We start from the raw sequence: 12,265 nt of genomic DNA, 5'->3' as shown, positions 1-12,265 counted from the left end.
TGAGGATGAGATTTTGGACACAATAAAAAAAATAGTTGGGACTAAAGACAGGAAGTTACCCAAATACTGATGTTGCACTTATCTATATTATAAACAACATCTCCAGTGTTGGTCATAGAAGAAATCCTGCAGCTTCACAAACTTTGGTACTCATCTCTGTGTTACCCAACACAGCAGATAAAGTGATCATGCTGCTCTAATGTCCATTGCCATTGGTACCAAGGGTGCAGATACATCAAAGACACAATTGATTACACGTGATCCTGAATTTGTTTCAACACTAAAAAACTTCCACAAATTGCCAATTATTCAACAGAAACCATAACAGAAATTAAGACATTGTTTATTATTGAGCAGCCAGCTATTTTTAATGAGAATATACAATTACCCATTTTCATCATGCAATGCTTATAAATAGTTCTTGGGTTCAGTCTAAATTTAAAAAAAAACATTTTTCCCAACAGTTTCATCCAAACATATAGAATGTCATTGTGCTTGGGACTTACTGCATGGCATTATATATTAAATTTGGGAAGAAAGTTTGGACTTTTGGTATCCTAACTAACCTGGCAATTGAACAATAAGGGTTAAGCTGGTTAGGGTTAGTTTGTTCTTCTCTACATTTCTCTGTGTATTTAATCTGATGGTGGAATAGTGAGTAATGACACTGAACTTAACACCCATTTCGCTAATTATTCAGCTGGAGAGAAAAAATGTGCTGAACGTCAGCATCTACTAAACCAACTTCCATCCTTCAAAATCTTGAGCTAACCCATTACCCCTGTGCTTCCTGACTTGTGGCTGGCATCTGGTCCACAATGCCTTGATTTCTAATTCTAATTTTGGTATTCAAATCCTTTTATAACTTCACATCTTCCTACCTCTGTAACCTCCTCCAGCTCTACAATCCTCTGAGAGCTACTCTGACTCTGGCCTTTTATGCATCCACTTCTTTTGCCCCTCTATTGCTAGCCTTGGCTTCAGCCATTAAGGCCCAACCTCTGGAATTTCCTCTCCAGATAGCTCCAATTCTCTCTGATCCTTTTAAACCAACCTCTTTTAATATCTTTCTTGTCTGGCTATGCTCTGGTGAAGCCCCTTGAAATGTTTTACTGTGCAAAGGTGCTATATGAATGTAATGATTTGTTGTGTTATAGAAATTCTGATTTTCTACTCTTTCCTTATATTTCTATTTAGCTTCTGTAGCCAGGCAGAGAGATATTGTCTTCCTTATTGATGGCACTCTTGGAATGGGAAAAGCATTTCCTCTAGTCCGTGCATTTCTGATTAGACTAATCCAGGAGCTTGATATTGGACCTGACAAAGATCAAATTGCTGTGATACAATACAGTCATGACTCAAAAACTGAATTTGGACTTAATACTTATGCAAGTAAAGATGAGGTTTTGGCTGCAACAACACAGCTCAAATGGAAAACAGGAAGAGTCCTCAACACTGGTGCCGCGCTGAACTATGTTACAAGAAATGTCTTTATCACATCTGCTGGGAGCAGACAAGATACTGGAGCTACGCAGATTCTAGTGCTCATCACTGCAGGAAAATCCAGGGATGATGTTGGACAGGCAGCATTCGCAGTAAAGCAAGCTGGTATAGTGCCCATTGCTATCGGGGCCAAGAATGCACATTCTGCAGAGCTGCAACAGATAGTATATTCTCCTGATTTTGTTTTTGTACTAAAAACCTTTCACACTATACCAACCATCCAACAACAGTTGATATCGATATTGAAATCAGTTTCTGTTGAATCACTTTAAGGTAAGGGTCTTTTAACAACAACAATTTAAAATGAACAGATAAGCAAGAATGTTTGTTTCAGACTGATGGAAAAGACACAATCATATGTTGTGCATTGCAAAAGAATTCAAACAATATAGCACAAATCAGGAAAAGGTAATATTATGCCTAGTAGCAATTGGGCATTCTTGAGTTATACAATGATTGTCATTAAGAAACCTAGGCCAATGTCCATAATGCAAGACGTCAGCAAAATTAGAGAAGAAAAGAAGACAAAGCAAAAAAGTACTCGGTTAACATTGTTTGTTGCTTCCCAGAAAATGCAACATTATGTGAAACGATGTTATGTGAAACATTGACGCAATGTTATAAATGGGGTTAAGTTCTGGGGGAAGTCTTTTGGAATATATATTTCCACACCAACATGCACATTAACATTTTAAAATTAAGAAAATGCAGAAAACATCAACAATAAATTTATCCTAATGTGAGAAAGGTAAGAAAACTTAAGGTTTGGGTACTCAACAAGCTGTGAAGCCTTGGCTCATTTAAGGGAATGGGTGAGTGACGGTGGAGGTGGGTTTTACTGGAGGTTGGGAGGACTTTTTGGAGGGCTATTGGAAATGATCTTTTGAGGACTTTTTGGAGGGCTGTTAGGACTCTGCAGCATCGTTGAAGGGTTCTTTGCAGTTAGACTTTTAAGGAATTTTTCCAGTGACAGCTGCACTTGTGCTTTTTTTCTCTTTTCTTTGAAGAGCTCACTCTAGCAGTTGACTCCATTTTTAATGCTTCTGTTTTCTCTTGGACTACACTCTCTGTCAGGGTCTTCTTCATCAAAGATAGCTGTTGCCTCTTCAAGCTTTTTCAAGACATCACCGAGTGATCTTGAGCTAAATGTTTTGGTTGATTGTTCTTCTTGCTCATCATTTTCCCCTTTCTCCAGTCCTCTGTTGTCCCATTTCTTTCAGGTCCATGGTAGGTAAAACCTCTCATAGAAGACAAGCAACTCAGCAGCATCCTGGGTATTTACCTCATCCAATCCAGTTTGCTTGCCTATTTCTACAATTGGCTCTTGGACTTTATCAATAGGTTCCACATTGTCTTTGGCTCTAACACAATCTGGCCACAACTTCCTCCATCCACCTTTCATATTGAATGAGGTAACCTCACTCCATGCCAGAGGTATTATCAATGGCCTTAACTATGTTATAATTCTTCTAAAATTCCTTTAGTGTAGGAGCATCATCACCTTCAGTTTCACCTATGGACTGTCCAAAAGCTCCTCTATGGCAATAGGCCTTAAAGGTTGCAATGATCCCTTGATCCATAGGCTGAGAATGGAGGTGGTGTTAGGTGGTAGGAACATCAACTTGACATTGTCACTGAGGTCATCAAGAGCCGTAGAATGGTCAGGAGCATTGTCCAGGAGCAGCAATGCTTAGTTGGAAGATTATTTGCTGAATAATAATCCTTGACAGCTGGTCAGAAGTAGGATGTAAAACAATCCTCAAAAATTGCTTGGGTTACTCATGCCTTCTTGCTTGCTCTTCACAGAACAGGTAGCTTGTTCTTGGAATAACCCTTCATTGGCCCTGGGTGTGGGAATGGTACACAAGCACCGGCTTCACTTTAAAATCACCTGCTGCATTTCCACCAAGCAGCAATGTCAGATGATCCTTTGCTGCTTTAGTAGGCATCTGTCTCCCTTGGCAGATGATGGCAGGATGCATGTCGCTTCTGTAATGAACATAGCCTGTTGTGGCTGTCGAGATCGATTCCTCGACAGTCCCTTTTGCAGCTGGCACAGATGAATAGCATAGGCCCAACGTCAACTGATTCTTTTTTCCTTTCAGTGAGCTCTCTTTTCTGCTCATTTCTTTTGTCCTCTGCTTTTCCATGCCCTTCCTGACTCCTTGTCTCCACAGGCACTCCAGTCAGCAGCAAGGACTTCCCATGCATCGACTCTGATCCTTTGTGCATTAAAGCCTGGCATTCTTCTTGAAGACTTCTGAAGGGAACAGGAGGAAAACAGTTTCACAGTTCTGTGTTCCTGGAAAATAGATCAGATTAGGACTAAGATGCAATGGGTCTCAATTTCAAAACAAGGAACAAAGAAAAGTACAGCACAGGAACAGGCCCTTCGGACCTCCAAGCCTGCACCAATCATATTGCCCGTCAACTAAAACATTTTGCACTTCCGGGGTCTGTATCCCTCTATTCCCATCCTATTCATGTATTTGTCAAGCTGCCTCTTAAACACCACTATCGTACCTGCTTCCACCACCTCCTCTGGCAGCGAATTCCAGACACTCACTACCCTCTGCGTAAAAAACTTGCCCCGCACATCTCCTCTAAAGCTTTCTCCTCTCACCTTAAATCTATGTCCCCTTGTAATTGACTCTTCCACCCTGGGAAAAAGCTTCTGACTATCTACTCTGTCCATGCCACTCATAATTTTGTAAACTTCTATCAAGTCGCCCCTCAATCTCCGTCACTCTAGTGAGAACAATCCAAGTTTCTCCAACCTCTCCTCATAGCTAATAACCTCCAGACCAGGCAGCATCCTGGTAAACCTCCTCTGCACCCTCTCCAAAGCCTCCATATCCTTCTGGTAATGTGGCGACCAGAATTGCACGCAATATTCCAAGTGTGGCCTAACCAAGGTTCTATACAGCTGCAGCATGACTTCCCAGCTTTTATACTCAATACCCCTGCCGATGAAGGCAAGCATGCCATATGCCTTCCTTATCCACCTGCGTTGGCACTTTCAGTGACTTGTGGACCTGTACACCCTCTGCCCGTCAATGCACTTAAGGGTTTAAGGGTTCTGCCCATTTACTGTATAATTCCTACCTGTATTAGACGTTCCAAAATGCATTACCTCGCATTTATCCGAATTAAACTCCATCTGCCATTTCTCCGCTCAAGTCTCCAACCGATCTATATCCCGTTGTATCCTTTGACAATCCTCTTCACTATCTGCAACTCCTCCAACCTTAGTGTCGTCTGCAAACTTACTAATTAGCCCAGTTACATTTTCCTCCAAATCATTTACGTATACAACAAACAGCAAAGGTCCCAGCACTGATCCCTGCGGAACACCACTAGTCACAGCTCTCCATTCAGAAAAGCACCCTTCCACTGCTACCCTCTGTCTTTTATGACCAAGCCAATTCTGTATCCATCGTGCCAGCTCACCTCTGATCCCGTGTGATTTTACCTTCTGTACCAGTCTGCCATGAAGGACCTTGTCAAAGGCCTTACTGAAATCCATGTAGATAACATCCACTGCCCTTCCATCGTCGATCATCTTTGTCACTTCCTCGAAAAACTCGATCAAGTTAGTGAGACACGACCTCCCCTTCACAAAACCATGCTGCCTCTCACTAATATGGCCATTTGCTTCCAAATGGTAGTAAATCCTGTCACGAAGAATCTTCTCCAATAATTTCCCTACCACTGATGTAAGGCTCACCGGCCTGTAATTTCCTGGATTATCCCTGCTACCCTTCTTAAACAATGGAACAACATTGGCCATTCTCCAGTCCTCTGGGACCTCACCCGTAGCCAGTGAGGGTACAAAGATTTCTGTCAAGGCCCCAGCAATCTTCTCCCTTGCCTCCCTCAGTACTCTGGGGTAGATCCCATCTGGCCCTGGGGACTTATCCACCTTAATATTCTTCAAGACGCCTAACACCTCTTTTTTGTTCTCAATATGATCCAGGCTATCTACACACTCTTCCCCAGACAAATCGACCGCTAAGTCCTTCTCTTAGGTGAATACTGATGAGAAGTAGTCATTTAGTATCTCTCCCATTTCTTCTGGCTCCACACACAGATTCCCACCTCTGTCCCTGAGTGGGCCTACCCTTTCCCTGGCTACCCTCTTGCTTTTTACATATATATAAAAGGCCTTGGGATTTTCCTTAATCTTGGTTGCCAATGACTTTTCATGACCACTTTTAGCCCTCCTGACTCCTTGCTTAAGTTTCTTCCTACTTTCTTTATATTCTCCACGGGCTTCATCTGTTCCCAGCCTTCTCGCCCTTACGAATGCTTCCCTTTTCTTTTTGACTAATCTCACAATATCCTTCGTTATCCAAGGTTCCTGAAACTTGCCATGCTTATCCTTCATCCTTGCAGGAACATGCCGGTCCTGAATTCTTATCAACTGACATTTGAAAGCCCCCCACAATTCAGTTGTTGATTTGCCCTCAAACATCCGCCTCCAGTCTAGATCCCTCAGTTCCTGCCTAATATTGTTATAATTAGCCTTCCCCAAATTAAGCACCTTAACCCGAGGACTCCTGTTATCCTTATCCACCAGTACCTTGAAACTTACTGAATTATGGTCACTTTTCCCGAAATGCTCCCCTACTGAAACTTCGACCACCTGGCCGGGTTCATTCCCTAATACAAGATCCAGTATTGCCCCTTCCCTAGTTGGACTATCTACATATTGTCTCAGGAAGCCCTCCTGGATGCACCTTACAAATTCTGCACCATCCAAACCCCTAGCACTAAGTGATTCCCAGTCAATATAGGGAAAGTTAAAATCATCCACCACAACAACCCTATTGCTTTTACATCTTTCCTCAATCTCCCGCTGGCAGTTGGGGGGCCTATAGTAAACCCCCAACATTGTGACTGCACCCTTCCTATTCCGGAGCTCTACCCATATTGCCTTGCTGCATGAGCCCTCCGAGGTGTCCTCCTGTCGTACAGCTGTGATATTCTCCTTAACCAGCAGTGCAACTCCCCCACCTCTTCTACATCCCTCTCTATCCTGCCTGAAACATCTAAATCCTGGAACGTTTATCTGCCAATCCTGTCCATACTTCAACCAAGTCTCTGCAATAGCAATAACATCATAGTCCCAAGTACTAATCCAAGCTCTAAGCTCATCTGCCTTGTCTGTTATATTTCTCGCATTGAAACAAATGCATTTCAGACCTCCAGTCCCACTGTGTTCAGTAATTTCTCCCTGCCTCTTAGTCCTACTGGCCATATTCACTAGTCCCCAGTCATTTATTTCACCTGCTGACCTATTGCTCTGGTTCCCACCCCCCTGCCATACTAGTTTAAACCCTCCTGAGTGACAGTAGCAAACCTCGCAGCCAGGATATTGGTGCCCCTCAGTTTAGATGCAACCCGTCCTTCTTGTACAGGTCCCACCTGCCCCGGAAGAGATCCCAATGATCAAGATATCAGAAAACCTCCCTCCTACACCCTCTGTTCAGCCACGTGTTTAGCTGCACTATCTTCCTATTTCTAGCCTCACTGGCACGTAGCACAGGGAGTAATCCTGAGATTACAACCCTAGAGGTCCTGTTTTTTAACTTTCTGCCTAACTCCCTGAACTCCTACTGCAGGACCTCATCACTCTTCCTGCCTATGTCGTTGGTACCAATGTGTACCACGACCTCTGGCTGTTCTCCCTCCCCCTTCAGAATGTCCCGTACCCAATCAGAGACATCACTGAGGTTACAAGAAATAAAGTACTTTTCACAACCACCAGGCATCTCAAAGCACTTTACAGCCAATTAGGTACTTTTTGAAATGTACTCACTGTTGTAATGTAGGAAACACTGCATCTATAGTGCTCACCAAACTCTCACAAACCAGCAATGCTGATAATCAGATCATCCATTTTTTGGTGCAACACTGATTGAGGGATAAATATTAGCCAGGTCACTGGGGAAAGTTGCCCTATTCTTCTTTGTTTTAATGCCATGAAATCTTTTAAATTCACCGAGCAGGCAGCTGGGGCCTTGGTTTAACATCTCATCTGAAAGACGGCACTTTCCTAAGAACCTTGTGATTCAGACGTGAGTACACTACCAACTGAGCCACGGCTGGCGAAAGGGATTTTGCTTTAAAAAAATAAAAAATAGGCACCTACTAGTGACTACTGTTAAATTAGTACGGCTACCACAACAAAGGCAGTTTTTTAAAACAAGAACATACATAACTGGGTGAATGTATACTTATGTTTTGAGATTAAATTGGGTTTATCACCACCTGCATTCAAAGGTGAAATCTGTAATGTGTCAGCTATTTTGAAAGTGTTCCTTGAAAGCATTCATTTCACATTATATGATGCAGTCTCCCTCAGGCACATTCATAACATCACTAAACCATCATATATCTCAAAATATAATGAGAGTTTTAAATGCTGTGATGAGTATGCATTTTGTACTCTTTGAAGAGAGTTTAGGAGTCCATAGTGTGAGATGAGAAAGCATTTGTAATTAGTTCATGAGATATCAAACATCAATAAGGACATATCTGTAAGACAAGTACAATGCTGAACATCTTTGCCAAATGTAACTCAACTACTTTATAGGTTAGGTAAACAATTTATTTGATATTGATATTAGGTTCTCATGCATGCTGATGCAAAGTAGAGTCAGATTGCTGATCTGACGATACACGGCCTTGAGCTTCAAGCTGTAAAACTTTGGCAGTATAACTGTAATCTGATGCAAAGCCAAGTTTGTTTTCAAGAGGAAGCTAGATTGATATTTCATTGGAATTGAGGGTGATGAAAACTAGAATAGTGCTTGAAATTTGGAACCAGCCAGTTGGATCACATGCACGTCCACACACACATATACACACACAACTTCTTTGCCTCTTGGCTGACATTAATATGAAAACCAGAATAACTTGGGTCTAACAATCACACTAAAAGAGTACTAATTTGAGACTACAATAACAAAAGACAAAGAACAACACAAATACTCCAAATAGCTACCCCATCAATGGAGAGAAGAGTATTTAATTTCTAATGAACTCAGTAAATTGCATTAACTACTATAACAGATATTTAGGTATGGGGCCCACAGTGTTAGTAACCGACAGGTTTTTCATCGTCCATTAACTAACAATCATGTGCAAGAAACCTGAAAGTAATGTTAATTTGCTGTGATAGTAATCAGTGTTGACATGAGCAATACCTTCAGAAACAAACTCGGATTCGAAAACAAAATGGAATATATTCAAAGTCCGACATTAAATATTCTGTTCCAAGACTACTTTTCATGACAGCTAACTGCAGGACAACAGATTTCCAAATGAATTCCATGATATGATTTGTTGTTCTGGTAGGAGTTACCAAGTCTTTGTTTTAAAAAAATGCCAAATCTACAGAGGAAATGATAAACGCTTTTGGATCGCTGCTTGTTTTTCATGGCTCTTTCTAGAATTGTCAAAGGCAAAACTGAGTCATATAAAAAAAAAATCCATTTACAAAAAGATCAGTAGAGAAAATAAAGTACTTCACCAGCACCAAAACCTGAGACTGATAAACGGAGCATTCATTGAATATAATACTATCTTCCCTGTTCATCAGTATTTAATCACCTTATCATAGTTTATAATATTTCTAATACTAATGATCTAACCTGCAACATTCCTGCAATGCATGGCTTAGTAATTCATTAGGGCACAAACTTACTTATTGAATCATGAGGCAAGCAGCATTCTGGTCATTTAGGGCAGATGAAGTCTCCTAACTTTTTCCTTTAATTTTGGATCCCCAGTACTCTTTGGCCTGGATTTTTCTGTCGCCAGGGAAGTGCGAGTCAGGCCCTTTTACAATTCCTGAAACCCGAGCCCTCCTTGAACACTATTCTTGCCATATTTTTGTCTCTCAGAGACAAAAGGGTTTTGCGAGCTGCAATGCAATACAGAAAGAGTGCGGTTGTGGAGGCTGACTGATTAGAAGGCCTGCATCAGTTCTCAAGGACAACAGCCCACCTCCAAACATTCTTATGCTCCCTAAACATTCTCATCAACCCCCCAACCCTCAGTGTCCCCTCATATTCCACATGCCTTCTCCACGCCCCTTCATACCCCTTATGCCCCTCCATGCTCCTCATGTATCCTCCAGAGCCATTCACCCAGCATCAACTATGGGCAGACCTCAGAATGTCTTGAAATGGATGCTAAAAAATATAAACTTCTAGCAATCCAACAGAGCAATTATTCAAAGACACTTCATACCAATAAGAACTCCCATTCATAAAAGCCATTCATTCAGAAAAATGTAAATCCTCTCAAGAGTGAGGGAGGAGGTGGCATAGTGGTATTGTCATTGGGCCAGTAATCCAGAAACCCAGGATAATGCTCTGGGGGCCTGGGTTCAAATCACACCACAGCAGATGGAATTAAAAATCCAATGAATTCCCTACAACAGATGTTAGGCTGACTGGCTTGTAGTTTCCCACTCTCAGTCTCCCTCCCTTTTTGAATAATAGGGCTGAATTTTCCCCCCATTGTGGGGGGGGGGGGGGAAGGTTGATGGGAGGGCACGTACGGGTTCGCTTCTGATCGGCGCCCACGATTGGAGGCGCGCCGCCATTTTACGTGGGCGGGCCAATTAAGGCCCGCCCAGCGTGACGTCCGGAGGGAAGTGCTATGCGCTCCCTGTGCGGGCGGGGGATTCCTAAAATCGAGAGTGCACTCTTCTGTGTATGCGCACGAAAGAGCGCACTCATCTCCCTGAGGCTAAGTGCAGCCTCAGGGAGATCAGCTTTAAATGTGAAAAAGCTCAAAATAGAAAAATAAAATTTCCCTAACATGTCCCCTCATGTGACAATGTCACATGAGTTGGGGCATGTTCATTATTTCCAAAAAAGCTTTATTAAAATTTTTAAAAGCCTACATGAAACCTCATCCCGCCCATGGATGAGGTTTCATGCTTTTTCTAGTTCGCGCCGGGGCTCCTGGCCTGCCCACCAACCATAAGGTTGGATGGGCAGGTCCACTAATTACTTTAATTGCTCTGTCAATGGCCTCAATTGGCCAATGACAGGTCGGCGGGCGCGCAGCTGATTTTGCTGAGTCCCCGCCTTCCTGAAAATTTAAATGGGGCGCGGTGACATCGGGAGTTCCGCCCGATGTCACCGCGCGTCATTTTACCTGTCGGCGAGCAGGCCCCGTTCCCGCTCGCCGATGGTAAAATCCAGCCCATGGAGTTACATTTGCTATCTTGCAATTTAATGGGACCTTCCCCGATTCTAGGGAGTTTTGGAAAATTAAAACCAATGCATCAACTACCTCACCAGACACTTCCTTTAAGACCCTTGGATGAAGTCCATCAGGACCCAGGCTCTTGTCAGCCCACAGCTCCAACAATTTACTCAGTACAACTTCTCTGGTGACTGTAATTTTCCTGACTTCCTCCCCAGCTTCCATTTCCTGGTTTATAGCTGCTTCTAGGATGTTACTTGTATCCTCTAGAGTGAAAATTGATGCAAAATACCCATTCAATTCATCTGCCATCTCCTTGTTTTCCATTATCAATTCTCCAGACTCACTTTCTATGAGAGCAACGCTCACTTTGTTAACTCATTTTAAAAAAAATATTCATAAAAATTCTTACAATGTGTTTTTATTCTTCTGGCTAGCTTTCTCTCATACTCCTCATTTTTCCCTCCTTATTAGTCTTTTGATCATTCTTTGCTGTTCTTTACATTCTGTCCAATGTTCTGACCTGCCACCTGTATTTGCACAATTATATGCTTTTTCTTTATGTTTGATACTATCTTTAACCTTTCTAGCTAACCATGGATGGTGTGTCTGTCCCTTGGACTTTTTCTTACTTGTTGGAATGTATCTATTCTATGCATTCTGAAATATCCCCTTAAATATTAGCCACTGCATCTCTCTTGACCTATCCCTTAACCTAATTTGCCAATTCACTTTAGCCAGCTCAGCTTTCATGCCCTCATACTTGCCCTTATTTAAGTTTAAAAACATAGTCTCGGACCTTGACCTTGTCTGTAAGGTATGTTTCTGTGAATATGACTATGTCGCAGAAACCACCATTACATCCCTGGATATGTCCTGTCCCTCCAGCAGGTCAGACCCAGCAGAGGTAGCGGCACAGTGGTATATAGTCGAGAGGGAGTCCTCAACATCGAGTCCATACCCCATGAAGTTTCATGGCATCAGGTCAAACGTGGGCAAGGAATCCTCCTACTAATGACCTCGCACCACAGCCCCCTCAGCTGATGAACCAGTACTCCTTTATGTTGAAAACCACTTGGGGGAAGCACTGAGGGTGGCAGGGGCACAGAATGAACTCTGGGTGGGGGACATGGTGGTTTCTGCGACATAGTCATATTCACAGAAACATACCTTACAGAGTGGTTCAGTAGCATCACCACTGCCCAAGCTGACAGAGTCCTAAAGGACATAGGTGCAACACTGGGTCTGTGGCAGGTGGTGAGGGAACCAACAAGAAAGAAAAACCTACTTGACCTCATCCTTGCCAACCTGCCTGTTGTAGATGCATCTGTCCATGACAGTATCAGGACGAGTGACCACCACACTGTCCTTATGGAGACGAAGTCCCGTCTTCACATTGAGGATACCCTCCATTGTGTTGTGTGGCACTATCACCATGGTAAATGGGATAGATTTCGAATAGATCTAGCAGCTCAAGACTGGACAACCATGAGGCGATGTGGGTCATCAGCAGCAGCAGAATTGTACTCAACCT

The 12,265-nt window shown here is 42.7% G+C and overlaps 1 protein-coding gene across 9 annotated transcripts in view; it reads left to right on the top strand.

Annotated features, from left to right (window-relative positions):
- The window catches only part of LOC144686458 (collagen alpha-3(VI) chain-like), a 243,199-nt gene that overhangs the window by 214,663 nt on the left and 16,271 nt on the right, over positions 1-12,265 (top strand). For all 9 annotated transcript variants that reach the window (XM_078551700.1, XM_078551703.1, XM_078551702.1 and 6 more), the window contains one exon: positions 1,198-1,776. In XM_078551700.1, the coding sequence (XP_078407826.1) occupies positions 1,198-1,775 (578 nt within the window). In that variant the 3' untranslated portion in view covers position 1,776. The remainder of the gene's footprint in view (positions 1-1,197; positions 1,777-12,265) is intronic.

This window comes from Cetorhinus maximus, chromosome 11, assembly GCF_964194155.1.
Source record: "Cetorhinus maximus chromosome 11, sCetMax3.hap1.1, whole genome shotgun sequence".
NCBI lineage: Eukaryota > Metazoa > Chordata > Chondrichthyes > Lamniformes > Cetorhinidae > Cetorhinus > Cetorhinus maximus.
Note: the sequence above shows the minus strand (reverse complement) of the source record. Positions and strands in the feature narration are given on the sequence as shown.